The 19334-nt window shown below is 36.4% G+C and overlaps 1 protein-coding gene across 4 annotated transcripts in view; it reads left to right on the forward strand.

The window, feature by feature from the left end:
• The window catches only part of LOC129219185 (myosin heavy chain, skeletal muscle-like), a 232031-nt gene that overhangs the window by 211537 nt on the left and 1160 nt on the right, over positions 1–19334 (forward strand). For all 4 annotated transcript variants that reach the window (XM_054853504.1, XM_054853506.1, XM_054853505.1 and 1 more), the window contains one exon: positions 5341–5523. In XM_054853504.1, the coding sequence (XP_054709479.1) occupies positions 5341–5523 (183 nt within the window). The remainder of the gene's footprint in view (positions 1–5340; positions 5524–19334) is intronic.

The raw sequence follows: 19334 nt of genomic DNA on the forward strand, positions 1-19334 counted from the left end.
GAAATCTTAGTTATATGCTCAATTTAAAAAAAAAAAACAAATCAATTGGTTATTAAACATCTCTTTGTTTTTCTTCCTTTTTTTTGGCTATTGTTCTTTCTCTTTCATCATACAGCAGTCAAAAAAGGAGAAGCATAACTACACCCTATACAGATTGTACGTAGTACGATGCAAAAGTTCGGGGACAAGCTGTATAAAATCTTACCCAGAATAGTTCACATTACCGAAGCACATCCACCTTCAAAAGGTCGCCTTAAAGGACTATGTACTTCTGCCAGTGTTCATATAACTTTTGGAAACACTCCTGGAAGTCATTTTTCGCTACCTTCTATGATGCAGCTTCATCTTCTCCTGACGGAAAAAAGCGGCTTCTATGCAAATGTTTTTTTGTTGGGAACAGGTAAAAGTCACACGGAGCTAAGTCCGACGAAACGTTATGTTATTTTTTTGTCATATCAGAGTATTGACCAATCGAACCGTGCATCCTCAACATGAAAGTCGCCTTCTTCCCCTCGATGAAGTTAAAGCAGCAGCGCAAGAGGCCTTACAGGAATTTGCGAAAAATGTCTTCCAGGAGTGCTTCTAAATGCTATACGAATGTTGACAGAAGTGCATAATCGTTCAAGGTGACTATTTTGTAGATAGATATATGCTTCGGTAATGTGAACTATTCAGGGTAAGGTTTTTATACAACTTGACCTCGAACTTTTAGATCATACTACGTACGTATGTTTTCAATTTACTATTTCATAACGTTTTTGAGTGACGCAAGTTTACGCGCTTGAAGACATCACAAGAGAATTTGCGATAATTAACTGAGGAGGCGTTCAAAATGGATATTTGGTTATCTATATGTTCTTAGGTACATATGTATGTACAGATGTGCCGAAAAAACTTGTGAAGTATAAATTTGGTGATAGTAAAATAGAAATTTAGGTCGAAATTTGATTTTTTTTTTTTGTGATTACAATTCTTTATTCGTAGAAAGGAAGTAAAGTGAAAGGAATCAATGATCCTTTAAATCCCTGACTATCTTATCAATTTATTTCTGTTTGATTTTTTTTTGCCATCGGCCAACGGCATCGGCCATCGGCAATGGGCCATTTGAAGGAAAACAATCGGCCATCGGCCATCTTTGAACAATCGGCCAACAATCGGCATCGACCCATCGTCCAAAAAATGCCATCGGTCGAGCCCTAAATTTTGCGTTATCAGTCTTCCTTCTTTGCATTCAGTAAGAAATAAATACAGGGCTCATTTTCAGTTAACATTCCTTGCATCAATTTGACTTATTTCCAGTTGAATGGTAGTGGTGTAAGTCATTAAAAAGTTACTTTTCAAAAGCTGCAAATGATTTTAAAAAGCAGTTCATGCATCATAAAAACAGTACTTAAGGGGCTGTCCATAAAGGGTGTTAAGTTTTTTTTTTTTACGTTTTTTGACCCCCCCTCCCTCTTTCCCTCTTTGGCACAAAGTGTAACCCTTCACCTTACCCGCTACCCCCTTTATCACATATTCTTATGAAAAAGTAAAAAAGACGTAATATCACACTTCTTGTGTCCCCTCCCTCTTCCTTGTCACAAGTTGTCACCATTTCACAAACCCCCTCCCACAACAAAGCGTGACATCATTTGTGGAGAGTCCCCAAGTTTATAACTGCAAATACTTCTCTTGAATTTAAAGTATACGCAGTATTGATTTTTTTTCCTTTTTTTTTGCCGATGTTTTTGCAAAACCTTCAACTACTCGAAACTAAGTTAAGCTGTCTAAGAGCACTTTAATTCTAACCACAACATGTGTAGTGTGTGAAAGATCTGATAAAAAAATTAATTATGTTAATTTATGAATAATATGAAAACTCAACGAAAGTAAAACATTAGTCGTTGAAAGATCTGTTGCCGAATCATGCTGTACTTGTTTTTTAATCATTTTATTTATCTGTGTCATGTTCCTGAAAGTTAGTGAATGACTGCATCTTTTTATGCGTCCTTAATATTTGTAACTTTTTTCTGTAGACTCACACAAATCCAGATCTCAATCATTTGTACTCCGGAATGATCCCGATGATCGGGAATGGGCAATGCTGATCAAAAGTATTGAAAGCTTGAGAAATCAATCATTTTCAATATAAACCAACAAAAATAGCATTTTAAAAAGTAAAGTTAATTTTTTCTTATGGCAAGTGTAGAAAAGAAGTTTCAGGAATCAATAAGCGAAGTTTGGCACCGGGGGAGGGGGGGGGGGAATAAGTTGTAAAACCTTGTGGATTCCGCGTCTAAAGAGCAGCTGCTGAAATCAAACGAGAGGTGCCTGAAACATAAATAATGGTTTTTTGGTTTAGTTGCACTCACTTATTTTTCTGCTTACAATAACTTGAAACTGCATCTTTGTTTCGTTTTAATTGAGGAGAGCCGAAATGGATTCCAATGTATGATAACCTGAACATATATTTCCATATTATATTTTTATATTTTTATATGACATTAAATAATTACTTGGGTTTACACAATAACTCAAGTATATCCTGTCTTAAAAATTTTCAGAGAAATCTTTGGGAGGTCTCATGATTAAAAAATTTTGACTTCTCAAACTTTAGTCAATACTTTTGTCCAGTAGTGTATGTATTTATTTACTTAAACGAGCTGAGTGTGCATCACATGACTTCCTTTTATTCCAATTTAATGTAATTTCCCCATTACTGGCAATTTTAATGTGATTCAGTAGTTTACTCTCTAAATATCACCAACAGTGGCCAAATTGAAACAGATTTAAAAAAAAAAATCGCCAAATTTGTCGCCAAGTTGGCGACAAAACTTGGCGGTAAAAGACTGGCGATATATCGCCAAGTGTCCGCCAAATTATAACACCACTTGAGTTTACATCGAAATTAAGAATGCTTCCCCCTCCCCAAAAGGGGCAAAACACCCCTTTAGAAACACCCGAATGCAACCAAAAGGGCAGGTGCACAACTAGACCTCACTAGGGGTCTCGTTGTACCAAATTTCAACTGTCTTGGATTTACCGTTCTTGAGTCATGCGACATACATACGCACATACCCACATACGCACATACACACATACATACGTACATACAGACGTCACGAGAAAATTCAATGTAATTATCTCGGAAATCGTCATCATGGATATTTCGCGTGTCTATACGTTCTTAAGCACTTATCCACGTGTGGTCGAATCGAAAAAAAATTCAATATTTATTTGGGGGTGAGTAAAATGGAAATTAAAGTCAATTTTTGAGTGAAAATTTTTTCACGAATACAGTACATCCTTTTTTGTAAAAGGAAGTAGAAATCGGCGAAACCACTCGATTATTCCGCATTCCACAAATTTCATGAATTTTCATCTTTTAGCGCTCCATGTTTCAACAAAACTGGCGTCGTTTATAATTCGGCCAAATTTCGCATTAGTCCGGATTTTCGACAGTACACCTAATTGTTCACGTAAATAAAAAATGCTTTGAAAAACGATGAATTTCTGTAATACAAGCCCAGTATTCCGGGAAATTGTCTCTCTCATATAATAGCGTAAGCTCAGGGGCGGCAAATAGGGGGGTCGAGAGGGGCGGTCGCACCCCCAAATTTTTTGAGAGGAATGATAAAAAACGAGCAAATTCAAATTACATAAATCGCAAACCAATATTCAGGAAAAAAAGAATCTTGCTGTTTCTCCGTAATGGTTGAAGAAACTCGACATATTTTCAGACATGAGCAAGTGTTTTCCATTTTTTTAAATAATTAGAAATTCATCAAGCTTTTACCGGCCTTTTCAGAACAGAAAAAACTGATGAAGAATCATGGTTAATTTTAACTAAAGACGTAAACCTCATATCGGCTAAATATTTCTTTCTTGTGTGCTCTGTGTAGCGACGGATGAGAGGTCCATGCAGTGGTGTGGCCGCATGATTTTCACTAAATGCCTTGGTATTTTACATTCATTGTTACGCTCACATTTTAAGTGTGTCTATTAAATGAGTGTTCATCACTTTCTTCTTCTAGAAACACATTTCAACTGCTCAATGCATAGTATACTTCCATAGATACGCCTTAAAAAATACATACTATTTTTGAAAAAAATATCTCACCATCAACAAATATCTTTTCTGTGGGTTCTTTAACAATGCAATCTCAGGGTAACACAATAGGGCCTTCAAGAGGCAACACGAGATGGTCTTTTAAACCATAAAAACCGTTCTCTATAATTTCAAAGCAGTGATTTTGGAAAAAAAAAATTCTTTCAATAATGAAGAAGATAACGTCCTTTAACATGTCTTCATATGAATTTTTATAAGTTTTGTTTGTATTGCGGAGAGTTTTGGAACAATGCTTTACTCTATCGAAACATTTCCGATCATAACCTTAATTTTTGGACTGTTTAAGTTTCAGTTTAAGCTACAATTGAGGCTATTAATAAATTTCTGGTGGATGTATGTTTCAACAAAGCGTGGACCTTTTCAAAAAAAAAAAAAAAAAAAATCTTACTCCAGAAAATTTTAAAAAGGTGCAAAGAATATTCAAATGAATTTAGAAGAAGTGACTAAAATGCACATGATGATGTAAAATCAAACCTTGATTTAACATACTGTATAAAATAATAGATTCAGTTTCTAATGAAATTAACACAAGATTTGATGATAAATATTTTCCTCTATATTAGCTGGATTGAAAACAAAAAATAGTTTCAATTATGAGTAAAATTTATAGCATGAGGCGAGAAGAATTGTTTAGAGACTAGCCTAGAATAGACTATTCAATGATGAAAAATGAAGATCATCACAATTTTTAAAGTTACCTGGGTGATTTTGAAGAGCAAGATGTGAAAGGTGTGTTTTCATATACGTAACTTTGTTACTATAATTATTTTTCAAATATTCCAATCAGTTCAGCTTGTAGAGAAATAATAATTTTCGTGTTTCAGGAGTTTAGAGAATTATTTTCAAAGCACAATGGGGGAAAAAAAACTTAGCTGAAAAAAGGGCATGACACTGAGCAAGGGCATTGCTGGATTAGTAACAAGATTTCCTGTTCTTCCGTATTTTAAAAATCCAGCATCAAAACTTTATTACAAGATGAAAACTGTAGTACCAAAACACTTGGTATGATAACATATTCTAAATCAAACTACGAATTTTGTCATAAAAGTTTAAATTTTTTTGAACGCTTATCTTTATTAATTCTAAACCCATATCATGATTACTTGCTGTTAGCCGATATGTGTTTTGGTTCCATACTGTGGTAATTCATATTTAAGAAACTCGACCCCCCAAATGAAATGCTGAATTGCCGCCCCTGGCGTAGCTTATTTATGAGTATTTTTGTTTTTCAGGTGTACTTAGATGGCCAACTGCACGAAACAGTGTATACGCCTGATCGCACAAAAGCTCTCATCATTGGATTGAACTTGAAGAGGCCTCTGCAGCTTAGCATTTGCGCACTTTCTCGTGAAGGCCAGATGTCTGACCCGGCCGTTCTCGACCTCCCACCCCAAGATAAGAACAACAGATTTCAAGTAATCAGAGTTTACAGTTTCATTTTTAGTTTTTTATCACCAAAAATCAATTTTCATCCTGAATAATGTTGCATAGTAACATAGCTGTTGAATTCGATAGGAAACGTTTCATGAGAAATGTACTGTTTGTTATTTCCTTACTTATTAATGTTATCAACATCGCTTCGAGAAAAAAGTTTCAATAAGGGGAATTCTATATTTTGAAATAAAAATTTCTTTTAAAAGTTAAGATGAAATATTTATCGCAAAAGAGCTTAATTTTTTAACACATTTCGTTTAAACTGAATAGCAGTTTATTCTGATAACATAACATAACACTCCAGGGTCCCCCGTACCTACCACTATGTGTGGTTTAAACGGTTGGATGGGGCCCTGGAGACAGCTGTGTTAATCGGTGAGTTGATACATTGTATATGTCGTACATAATGCATGCAATACATGAAATCATATTCCGACAGACAGGAATTTTGCTTACACAATTTTAAACTCACATAAAGATTAATAATAATAATAATAATAATAATAATAAAACATACACACACATATACAAACATACATATAGATATAGATATATATATATACACACATTACACAGGGTACACAGCTATACACCATTGAATAGTGGTAGCAAATCAACAAAGTGACACAAACAGACGATACACTCAGCTACATTCACCAAAAACAAAGCCAACAATCATTAGATTGTACAATGTAATAGGAGACATGCAGAAGGACAGAATGTCTAAAGAGGCAACCATTAGATACTAAAGCTGTGGGTAAATAAAAATGCATGGGTAAAAGAAATTAGATTGAGCTCTGGTACAGGTAACCCTCGGTTGATAAAGAATGGAAGATTGCGTTAAGACGCGCGGTGCTATGCCGCAGTTTAAGTGCCTGCTTCAGGCGTTGTTGATGGGATGTGCCCGGAGGACAGCGGAGATGGTGGGCTTCTGTCAGTGGGCAGTCAAAGATGTAATGGAGGCTGTCCCCTATTTCTCCGCAAGAGCAGAGAGGAGAGTCGATAATGTTAAATCTATTCAAATATGAAGGAAATGGGCCGTGACCTGTTGAGAAAATGGTGTGGCAACGGTGTGAGACGCGCGGGTAGAGCTTGATTGTTGGTAGCATATCGTGCAATCCTCTGCTCGTCTCCGCGTTGTCCCATCGGTATTGCCAATCCATACAAAGCTGAGTCGTTAATAGCCTCTTGAGGTGTGACGCGGGGTATGGGACACTCGCGTCTTCCTGAAGTCCGGTAGTGTCTGCCGCTAATTTGGCAAGACGATCAGCTTCGTCATTCCCTCTGTTGTTTGAATGGCCTTTAACCCAAAAGATGTTAAAATTTTTAGTAGAGCTGAGTACCTGTTTTTGAATTGTTTGGACTAATTGATTTTTGCTAAAAGAATTTTTGAGGGCCAATAGAGATGATAGGCTGTCAGAGAAAATTTGGAACGGGTATTGAGGAAGGCTTTGCGTATAAGCAATTGCATTTTTGATGGCCAAGAGTTCTGCTTGGAAGACAGAGTTTCCCTCCCGAAGTCTCACCGAAGAGGAACTTGTAATTGTGTTACCCGAAAAGGAAACAAACGCGGAGCCCACACCAGTCATGGTTTTTGAACCATCTGTGTAGATTCTGCGGGGTAAAAGTTGGTTTGGATGAATCTCTTCAGTATGGATGAAGCTAGTGTCTACGAGTTGTTCGTAGGAGCATTTGAACCATTTTGGAGCGTCAGTTTCAAAGAGCGTACTTTGGAATTCGATTCCGTCAAGATGAATTGGTTTTTGTTTGATTAGAATGTTGAAGGACCACATATGTTGCCTTATTAGTAGTTCCAAAGGGGGGATCCCAGATAGTATGTAAAGGGCTTGATGTGAGGTTGTGGAATATGCACCTGTAAGAACAAGAAGGAAACGGCGTTGGATAGAATGGATTTTATTTACGAGACGTACTCCTAGATAATTGCCCCATAGGCCAGCTGCATGCATGATGGAGGATTCGACCACCGCCTTGTAAAGTAGACGTCTTTGATGAAAACTGATGCCCCAATTACTCCCCGCTAATCTTTGAAATTTGCTAAGGAGTGTTACTGATTTAGTTTTTAGGTAGTCGAGGTGAGCCGTCCATTTTAGGCGATTGTCGAGTACCACCCCCAAATATTTTAAGTTATTTTTTCTGATGATGTGGAAGTCTCCCATTAGAAGAGTGGGGGCTCTTTTGAGATTCCTTGGGACTTTAAGGTGCATATATGCTGATTTGGAATTGGAAGCAGTCAGGCCATGCTCGAGCAGCCAGGTGTTGACTAGTGAAAGAGTGTCGCGCGCAAAGGTTTGCAGATCATGCGTGCGCCTTGTTGAAACGAGAATTGCAATGTCGTCCGCAAAGGCCTGCACGTGGGTGTGATCTGGCCATGGAATTCGAAGTAGTGAAGCCACGACGAGATTCCACAGTTCCGGTCCGCTACAGGAACCTTGCGGACAACCTTTTTTCTGTTGGATAGAGCATGAGCCTGTGCTTGTTTGAATGAAAATTTTTCTGTGAGAGAGGAAACTGCGATATATATTTAAAATGCCCTCATCGCAGTGGGAATCGGCGAGGTAATACATGATCTTATCCCATGGAAGATTGTCAAAAGATGAAACAATGTCCAGGGAGATGAGCACCATTTGATGCCCTCTTGCAATTCCTTCCTCTATTTTTGCAAATAGTGCGGCCGAGGCATGATTAACGGAACACCGCGGGACGAAGCCAAATTGGTTTGGGTGGTGGAGGTTGTTAAGGGAAAGGTGGCTTTGGAGACGGAAAAGTAAGATTCTTTCAAAGATTTTTGAAAGCACTGGCAGAAGAATTATTGGCCTAAAGGAGGTAAAGAGGGAAGGATCCTTACCTGCTTTCAGGAAAAGTATCAATACTCCCTCTTTGAGAGGTTTTGGAAAAGTTCCTAGTGCTTGACAGGCGTTGAAGTAGTCTTTAAGGAAATTGGGGAAGGTGCGATGAATAGCAGTCCATATAATGTAGTCCAGGCCATCTTTACCTGGTGCTTTCTTGCGAGGGAGGAGCTGAACTGCATGTTCAACCTCCTCCCTCGTAAAAGGAGTGTAGGTTGAGGGTGGGACAGGGGGATCGACTGGAGGATCTGGTTGGTCTTCTGGGTAAAAATGGTTCAGGATCTTTTGACAAAAAGAATCTTCGGTATCAGTAGTGGCGGATGATTGATGCATATAAGTTGGGGAGAAAGCTTTGCCGAAGCAGATTTTGTAGGGTTTGCCAAACACATTTTTGCTGTGTGTGCAGAAGGTTTTCCAGGAAGAGGTTTTAGCTTGGCGTATTGCTCGTTTGTATTTGGCTAGTGCTTTTTTGTAAATGACTTTGAACTGATTCTCCAGTGAGGAACCCCTGTTGCGCTGGAGACGGCGTCTCGCAGCAGTGACACACTTTTTTAGAACAGTCAAACCTGTATGCCACCATTTTGCCGGTGAAGGTGTGGCGAAATTTTTCTTCTTGAAAGTTAGCTCTGCACAGTCCTGTATAGTGAGTGTGAGAGCTGTTGTGAATCGATCAAGATCATCAAATGTGGTCAGGGTTGGAAGTAGGGCAATTATTGGTGGCAGTTTAACTTTGAGCAGTTTTTCAAATGGTATAGTAGTATATAAAGTTTGATAGCGGATGAACCGTGAGGTTGAAAAAGAGCTGTCGATATTAATAAAAATATAATTATGATCACTTGCTGATATGATATTGCTGACATCCCAGCTAATGTTGCTGCAAATATTTTTGGAAAAGGTTAGGTCTGGCCAACCATGACCATGTGCTGTTTGAAAGGTGGGAGGGGAGTGGGGAGAGTTCAACATGTTTAAATTCAAAGTAGCGGCAAAATCAAGGACGGCCTCTCCCCTTGCCCCGTCTCTGGAATAACCGAAAGTTCTAGAAGGGGCGTTGAAGTCCCCTCCGATGAGGATGGGGATGAGATTTATTGAGTTAATGAAACTCGAAAGCTCGAGAAGAAGTTCTTCGATTGGTTCGGCCGGGGACGAGTATGCTGAAAGCAAAATGAAGGGGGAGGTGTCCATTGAGACCTTTACTGCCACAAAGTCATATGACTGGAAGGCACTTATAGTTTTAAGTTTATCTGTGGGTAGGAAAATTGCCGCACGACCACTGGTTGACAAGATTCGGCCCCAGGAGGAAGGGATATTGCAAATTTGTTTCTTTACCAAGTATGGTTCCTGAGCCAAGAATGCATGAATTTCTTGTTCTGGTAATAATTGTTGAAGTAAGGATGTAGGTGCAGCCGCTCTTTGAAGGTTTATCTGAACAATCTTCAGAGAGGGAGCGGAGACTGAGGTGAATGAATTTGGGGAAACTGTTGAAAATTGTTTTAGATTTAAGTGGTTGAAAGATGAAGAATTTGCCAATCTAGTGGATGGAAGGGAAATCTCAGAGTTTGCATTTTGATATGTTTTATTCATATTTCGTTTGGGATCTAACTTTGTTAACAATATTCAAATAAAAAGGGCACTTAGAGTCGTTTGCTGCGTGATCGGTAAAGTAGTTTGTGTGTTTGCTTACATTGGAATTGATGCAATTCGTGCAAAATGGTCGGGTTGCATTGCAAGGTTCATTGCCATGGTCCTCAGAGCAATAGCAGCAACTGCGTTGCTTGTTGCAGTCCGAGGCGACATGGCCAAAGCCCTGGCAGGCATAACATCGTCGAATTCCGAGGAATTCTCGGATGCTGATGACCCGCCAGGAAAGGCTTAGTTTGGGGGAGGACATAATAAAGTGGTAGGCGCTTGGGGAACACTGGAAAACCCAGTTATTAGTGCCGTTTTTCCCTGAAAGTTTAAAACACGGGGAGACCTCCTCATGTTCGGGAATGTCAAAATCGTTGTAGAGAATATCTTGTAGGACTGGGCCGTCAAAGTCAGGTGTGACACCGTAGAGGATTATTCTCGGTAATCTGAGTCTCGGTGCTCGCACGCTAATTTTGTCCTTTAGGACAAGTCGAAAGGATGGTGGGGGAATCAACTATTAGCTCTGTCTGTGTGCGAACTGTTGTATACGTGATCTCTGGTTGGTCACACTGGGAATTACTCTCAGTCAAATTGAGCTCAGGTTGTAAGTTTATGACATTATTTGCATCGTTGGGCAAAATTCCAGTGGGGGAAGAAGTTAATTGGTTCTGTTGGCTATCCTTAAGCTTAAATCGTAGTAGCGCAAGGGCAGATTTGACTTGCTCTCGTAGTCCAATCTTCAAGAAGATGTGACGGTTTCGATCCTTGCCCGAGATAATGGTGTCAAAGAAATCCAATATATCGTCTACTGAGTTTTCGTATGTTATGAAATTTATTGGGGGTTGGGTGGTCTTATGAAAATGGTCTTCAAAAGGACCAATGTAAATCTCACTAAAATCTGTGGAATTTGAAGATTGCAAGGAGAGTGAGGGTGTTGGTGGTGTACTGTTGGTGGGGGGTGGGGAGGTTGGGTGAGGAAGTTTACCCAAGGAGGTCATCTTAGAGTCCAGTTTCTGTAACACCCAATGAGGGGGAGAATGCCTTTGTACGACCTCGTGTGTATTTTCCATCGTATTTAAACGATAAGTATTTAACGAATATTTCGGATGCTAATCAATAAAAAGAGGAGTGACTTCAAAAAAAAAAAATGTTGTCTTGAAATCTGAGCTGAATGAATGTCTACTTGATAGGATTCAATAAGCTTCTAATTTTGTATACTAATTGGACAAGACTATTTAAGCTAATAATTCCTGAGATTATGATTTAGCCCAAGGAAAAAAAAAAAAGAGTACTGAAATCTCTCTTAATTCTGAGTAATATGAATATTTACATGACATTTCAACAGTTTTTGAATTTTTAAGACGCATAAAAATATAGCATAAAAAATTAATTACAATAATTTAATTAACAATGGAAATCCAGGCATAATGCATTTAAAATTTTTTAGCGTCGCTCTGCTTGAGGCACCTTAAATCAAAAAAAAAAAGGGGGGTAATTATAAGGAGTAAATGTTAAAATATAGATATATGTATAATAAAACACATTGGTGAAAAGTAACTGTGCAAAATAAGTAAGATGTACGGAGATATACTTTGCAGTATACAGCGAATGTTAATTAAAATATATATATATAAAAAAATTATATATATATAAAAAAATAATAATAATAAATTCCAAAAGTGAAAAATAATTACGTAAAACCAGTAAAATGCACATAGATAGTTGATAAATCACTATTAAAATGTTTATACGTACAGTTCCTTGGATGAAGAGCAGTAATTAGCCCACATGTGAGCGACAGTTCAGGTGATGATAGCAGGAATGACGAATGTGTAGCGGGGCAACTAGAGCACGTTCCCTAGTCAGCCGGAGAGGGAAAGTCCATAAAAGTCTGATATGGTGACTCTGAAGTGTGAGATGGATTAACACTCTGGGCACATAAGAATACACAATGTTCACTGAAAGTAAATGATGCACTGTGAGGAAGATCCCTTGGATACGCAATGCAGAAATACTCTGCGGGTGGTCCTCTGGAAGGTGTTGGGTTCGCTGAGGCGTGAGCGTTCACTGTGGATGCTGGATGTTTACATTAAATGTCCTCCTGGCATTCATCTCCTACGCTGTTGAGGGATCCCGCAGGAGCGGGGGTGCTTGCACGGCGGGGTCGAAGGTCGCACGGGGTGTTTCTAGCGCTGCAAAAACCGGGTAGTCTCAACGATAATTTAAGGTGTCCTTCTGTTTAGGCCCCTGGCGCTAGGGCAAAATAACCAGTATCCTCTTGCAGCTTGCAAAATAAGCTTTCCATTGACAGGTCGTCCGTGGTGGTGCGATGACAGGAAGTGGATCAAGGTGGCCCGCGATGTTTTCCAATTCTTTATTCAGTCAGACAATGTGCTAAAACACGGCGGGGACATGTTCAAAGATGAAATTAACGGATTGCAAATGAATGGATGGTCCAAAATCCGTGTGCAGCTACTCTACGGGAAGGGTTCAACAAGATCTTTGAATTGGTATAAAATATGACTCTCTAGCTGCTATATTTCTGTAGCTATGGCAAATGGAATGCGGAGCGTGTGGAAGCACGTCTGATTCGGAGGAAGCCCGAGGCTGACTCTCAGTTTATTCTGATAATTCAACCTTATTATATTTCTATTATTTAAAAATTTTATTAGAAAGGTGAGTTGCTAGCTACAATAATGGATTATCAGACTGTCGACACAACGACCAAAAATAAGCGTCTCAAGATATAACAGCGCATTATTTATTTTATTAAATGATCTTTACCGCTTATAAAAACGAGCTGATGTGTGCATCACATGACTTCTTTTTACTCCAATTTAATGTCATTTCCCCATTATTGGCATTTTTAATGTGATTCAATTGTTTACTCTCTAAATGTCACCAACAGTGGCTAAATTGAAACCAGATTAAAAAAAAAATAGCCAAATTTTTCACCAAGTTGGCAACAAAACTTGTCGATCAAAATACTGATTTCTTCCAAAAAAGGGGCAAAGACCCTTTTAGAAACACCCGAATGCAACCAAAAGGCAGGTGCACAACTAGACCCCACTAGGAGTCTACGTACCAAATTTCAACTTTCTAGGACATACCGTTCTTGAGTTGCGACATACATACGCACATCCACACATACGCACATACATACATACGTACATACAGACGTCACTAGTAAACTCGATGTAATTAACTCGGGAATCGTCAAAATGGATATTTCGCTTGTCTATACGTTCTTAGGCACTTATTAGGCACTTATCCACGTGTGGTCGAGTCGAAAAAGAAAAAAAAAACCTCAACATTTATTCGGAGGTGAGTAAAATAGAAATTAAGGTCGATTTTTGAGTGAAAATTTTTTCGCGAATACAATATTTCCTTTTTTGTAAAAGGAAATAAAAAAAATTAAAATGCAAAATTGATAATGTGTTTGAACTCGTACTGATAATATTTCTAAAAATTAAAGAGTGAATTTATTGCTTATGGATTGAGTTATTATTCCGATAAGTAGCAGAGTTTGTGCACGCAGTGCCATTGCCTGGTGTAGTTAGAGACTGAGAGATAACTAGTATATTTAAGTTAAAATATATTTATTCTTATACTCAAGAATTAACGTAAAATAAAAGTATTTACAGAACATGTTAAACAGACAAAATCAACACATAGAATCACCCCCTCGTAGATACAGTCGACTACTTAAATACCTTCTTAAGCTACAGAAATTTGCATACGGTTAAGTAAATGAAACAGTTAATACATTACGACAGAATAAAATTAAAATTCCAACAAACGGCCCCATCTGTCGTAAATGTAGACTTTTTTTTCAGTAGAAAAACAATCATTCAAAAATCTTACTAATAGCAAGTTGAAACTTTGCAAACAAAAGAGGTTTTGTCAAAAAGTCCGCTCTATTACTTTTAGAGTTCACAAATTTCAAATCAAAAACATTTTCATCTATCATTTGTCTAATAAATTGACACCTTATATCAATATGTTTAGTTTTAAAATTTTCCTGGCTATTTTTCGAAAAATAAATTGCAGATTCATTATCACAATACTGAATAGGTTTAATTACACCACATAAATTTAGTTCATTTAAAACTCTGGAATACCAAGTAAACTCTTTTACACTTTCAGTCAAGGAAATGAATTCAGACTCCATTGAACTGAGTGCTACGCATTTTTGCTTTGATGATTTCCATGCAAACGGAACGTTACAAAAATAAATTATAAAGCCACTACTTGAATGTCTTTTAGTCAGATGACACCCCCAATTGGCATCTGAATATGCACATAAGTTTAATGATTCTACATTCGAAAAATTTATCTTGTAACTTTTGGTAGCAAAAACATAATTTAAAACGTCTACTACTAATAACCAATGTTGATATGTGTATCCGTTACAAAATTGTGACATTACATTTACAGAAAAACTTATGTCTGGCCTTTATCTGGAAGCCAAAAATGACAAACAACCGATTAAAGTTCGGTACGGAAATTTCCTCATAATTTCAGTTTCTACTATCTCACTTTCGTTGACTTTACCTGGTAAAACATAACCAGTTTTGAATGGTAATTTAACGTAACTTTTAGGCAAATCTTTAAATTTTAACTCTAGTTTTTTAATATAGGTTTTTTGATGAATGAATAACATACCATTAATGCTTTCAAAATTAACACCAAGCAAGTATTTAGTTAATCCTATTTCAGTTATTTCTAAATTATTTTTCAACATTCCAGTTACTAATTTTAGTACTTTTTCATCTTTAGCGAATAGAACAAAATCATCTACATAGACAACTAAAACAGCATTATCATTCATTTTATACAAACAGTTACACCATTTTAACTTGTGAAAACCAATATTTTGCAATATACTGTCCAGTTCAGAATTCCATTCTCTTCCACTTTGTTTCAAACCATGAATAGATTTTTCTAATAAACAAACTTTATTTTCAGCACCACTTACAACAAACCCAGGTGGCTGCTTCATGAAAATAGTTTCTTTTAACGTACCATATAAATAGGCAGATTTCACATCTAATTGCACATGATACCATTTTAACATTGATACTAATAAAATGAACATTAATTTTATAATAGAGAAATTGATAACTGGCGAAAAATAATCATGAAAATGAATTCCATATTTCATTTCATACCCTTTCGCACAGAGTCTTGCCTTATATTTCTTGCCATTTTTCTCAGTATTTTTTATATTAAAAACCCACCTACAACTTAATATTGTAGCATCTTTTGGAGGATCAACCAACTGCCAAACTTTCCTCTTTTGCATCATGTCATATTCTTGCTGCATCGCGGCATTCCATTTCCCCCTGTCTGGATTAATTTGGACATCCTCAAACGATTTAGGAATTTTAACGTTATAAATTTCATTTTGAAAAATTACATTTAAATCTAGATCAGAATCGCTAGAAGATTCTTTCAAATTTTTCGCTTTAGGATGCTTAGTTTTTGGAACAAAATCTAATTTCTCAGGTTCATAAGCTATTTTATTTTTCCTACAATACTTTCTTACGTCATTTAAAGACCTTAATCTTACGTTTGTGATTGGGGTATAATAATAAACATCAATTCTTGTAATTTTTGTTCTAGGTTTTTCAACTCTATTCCATTGTGAAATATCTATGGAACTTAAAGTTTTACGTTCATTAGGTTTTTCGTCTTCCTCGTCACTAAAGTTTTTACCCGCAATTTCATGATTGAGATCAAGTGTCGCGTTTTTAAAATTGTTAGATTCAATCGGGCACTGATTAAACTTTGAATTCGTGTATTTATAACCATTATTTTTCCCAAATAATGCATTTACTCCATTTCTACTTTCATCTATACGCACATGTATAGTTTCTATAACTCTCCTTTCTTTTGGAACATAAATCCTATACCCTTTAGTTTTGTTCGCATATCCAACTAAAATTCCTATCAAAGCTTTAGGTTGAAGTTTATGTCGTTTAACTTTAGGAACGTGAACATATGCTAAAGATCCAAAAATTCTTAAATGTCTTACCGAAGGTTTGAATCCCGTCCATATTTCCTGTGGCGTTAGACCTTCCGTTAAACTGTGTTCAGTTCTATTTTTCGTGTGAACATACATTAAAAGAGCTTCCCCCCAAAATTTAGGTTTCAATCCACTGTCCTGTAGCATTGCTCGAACTGCATTCATGGCTACTTTATTGAAATTTTCCGCGACTCCTACTTGTTCCGGGGTATAAATTGAAGATCTTTCAATTTTTATTCCTAACTCGGTCAAAAATTTCTCAAATTGTTTATGCGTAAATTCAAGACCGTTATCTGTTCGCACGCTCTTTAGTTTTTTACCTGTCTGCCTTTCAGCTTTTACTAAATACTTTTTAAAACATTCAAAAACTTCAGTTTTGTCTTTTATTATATAAACTTCAGTTTTCCTAGAATAATCATCGACGATTGACAAAAAATATCTCACCCCTGCTAAAGAGTCAACTGGAGAAGCACCCCATAAATCCATGTACACTCTTTCGAGAATTTGATTAGATTTACGTTTATACTGGTAACCTCTCTTGAACGACATTCTTTCAGATTTTGCTACTACACAAGTTTCACATACCTTATTTACGTTTTTACTGTTAATATTCTCAATTCCTTTTACACAATTATTTTTACTCATATTTACTAATAAAGGTAAATTAGTATGACAGAATCTACGGTGAACAATTTCAGAACTTAAGCTAGTAGAAAAAGCAAAATTCTTACAATTTGTAGCATAACCTTTAACTACATACAATTTATCTACGCGGGGTACAGTAAACAAATATTTGTCAAATTTATCATACAGAACCATTCTATTATTTCCCCATAGAATTTTACATCCTGCAATGTCTACATTAGCCCCACCAATTAAATTTCTCCTCATGTTCGGTGCATAAAGTACATTTTTCAAAATTATGTCTATATTACCTTTCGTGCCTTGGATAGTAAAGTCTATATCACCAATTCCGTGGACTTCGGAGGAACTGTCTTTGTCACCAATCAGTACTTTCTGATGAGGAATATCTCGGTAAGTACTAAAGAGTTCTTTGTCATTTACAAAATGTGAAGTCGACGCAGAGTCTATCAGAAATTCTACTATCTTTCTATCAATGGATGAAGTGTTGAAAGCTAATTCAGTCTGTTTTGTAGACTCGCAATATAAAGCTTGTTTTCTCTCGAGATCTCTGTTTTTTTAAAGCATTTTTCTTCCGAATGATTTAGTTTCCCGCAATAATTGCAGCTAAATTTCGGCCCCATACGATTAAGTCGTGAAGAATTCCAATTTTTTCGAGGATCCAGGTCGCTTCCACTGCTTGAAGACGATGGCTTTCTATTTCCGAAATTCTTTTGCATTGGAGGTTTCTCGTCAGGAGACTTAAATTTTGTCGTGTATGCATCAGCTATAATTTTCCCTTCATCTTTGCGTTTCAAACAAATTCTTCCATACTCGGTGATAAGTTGCTTCGATACATTTTCCAGCGTAAAATCTTTATCTTCTAATCTGTACAATATTTGAACTAAGTTATCATATTCTTCGGGTAAACGGCGTATAAGTTGGAAACACAGTAACAACTCTGGCATGTCAAAACCAGCATCTCTTATTTGTAGCGTTTTTTCTTCCACTTTCTTGCAAAATAAACCAACAGTTTCTTCTCTCAGATTAAATTTCAGTTCAAAGAATTCATCCAGTAATCCAGCTAAACGTGCTCGGGATGTCGGTTCGAAATTTAACTTGAGAATTTCCCAGGCTTCCTTTCCACTTTCTGTTTGTGAGATGAGAATTTGAAATTTCCTTTCTACAGATTGATAAATGGTGGTATAAGCCCTTCGTTTACGCCATTCAAAGTCTTTCTTATCTCGTTCAGACGCAGCGTCATCACATTTGACTTCTTCAGCGTTTGTAACAAACTCGTAACAATTTCTATCAATCAAAACACACTTTATGTCGAGTTTCCAGGACGCATAATTATAGTCGAACAGCTTTGGAAATGTATACGAAAGTTCTTGCACTTGAGCCACTTCAGTTTTTCAAACAGTTCAATAGTTTTCAAATACTACACCAGTTTGCAACTATCGGACCTTTTAACGCATGAAGAAGGCCCATGACCAATATTCCGATAAGTAGCAGAGTTTGTGCACGCAGTGCCATTGCCTGGTGTAGTTAGAGACTGAGAGATAACTAGTATATTTAAGGGGGTCCGGGACACAAAAATCCTCAAATTTTGCAATTTTTTTTTATAACTTGAAAAATTGCTCCGTTTTTTTCTGCTTAAGAGGACGTTTGAATCTTGTTTCTACCTTAAATAGAACGAAAGTTATAGTTATTTTTGTTGCATGCATCTAACGACTGTGTACATAACTTTAAAACTTTAAACGCGTTTTTCTCTATGATGCAATTTTTCCCGATTTCTTGCATTCAAACTCTTATAAGTCAGGAACCGATAGAGATAAAGTAATGAAACTTGGAGCATATCTTTTTCAAGCAATTTACTTTAATTTTTATTCGGCGAATTTGAAAAAAATGTTTACTGCAAAAATTATGATTTTTTAAAAAAAAAGTATCTTCGAAATTTTCGAAATTTTTCTTCAAATATTTTTTATTTTTTATTGAATCAATATTTTTAAAATCGCCGAATAAAAATTAAAGCCTAGATATTTGTGCATACTTTTTTGAAAAAAAATTGAAAATTGACCAACAATATTTTGAGTTATAGCAATTTAAAGCAACCCCATTTTTTTGGAAAAAACTAATTAAATTTAAATAAAAAAATAATTTTTTTTCATATTTATGTTATGATTTTGCTTATTAAATAAATGATGAATCAGTTCAAAAAATTTCAAAACTCTAAAGTACATAATAAAAAATTTTTCAAAATGTGTCCCGGACCCCCTTAAGTTAAAATATATTTATTCTTATACTCAAGAATTAACGTAAAATAAAAGTATTTACAGAACATGTTAAACAGACAAAATCAACACATAGAATCACCCCCTCGTGGATACAGTCGACTACTTAAATACCTTCTTAAGCTACAGAAATTTGCATACGGTTAAGTAAATGAAACAGTTAATACATTACGACAGAATAAAATTAAAATTCCAACAGTTATTAATATAACACATAAAATTTTAGAGTGGCTATTGCAATGCAAAATGACAAATAATGCTTTCTTCGTAAAGAAGCTCCTTTCGTAAGAAAACATTTAGAATCATTGAAAAACTGACAAAAAATGAGACTAAGTCCATTTAAAACATCTCCTAAG

The sequence above is a fragment of the Uloborus diversus genome, chromosome 3 (assembly GCF_026930045.1).
Source record: "Uloborus diversus isolate 005 chromosome 3, Udiv.v.3.1, whole genome shotgun sequence".
Lineage (NCBI taxonomy): Eukaryota > Metazoa > Arthropoda > Arachnida > Araneae > Uloboridae > Uloborus > Uloborus diversus.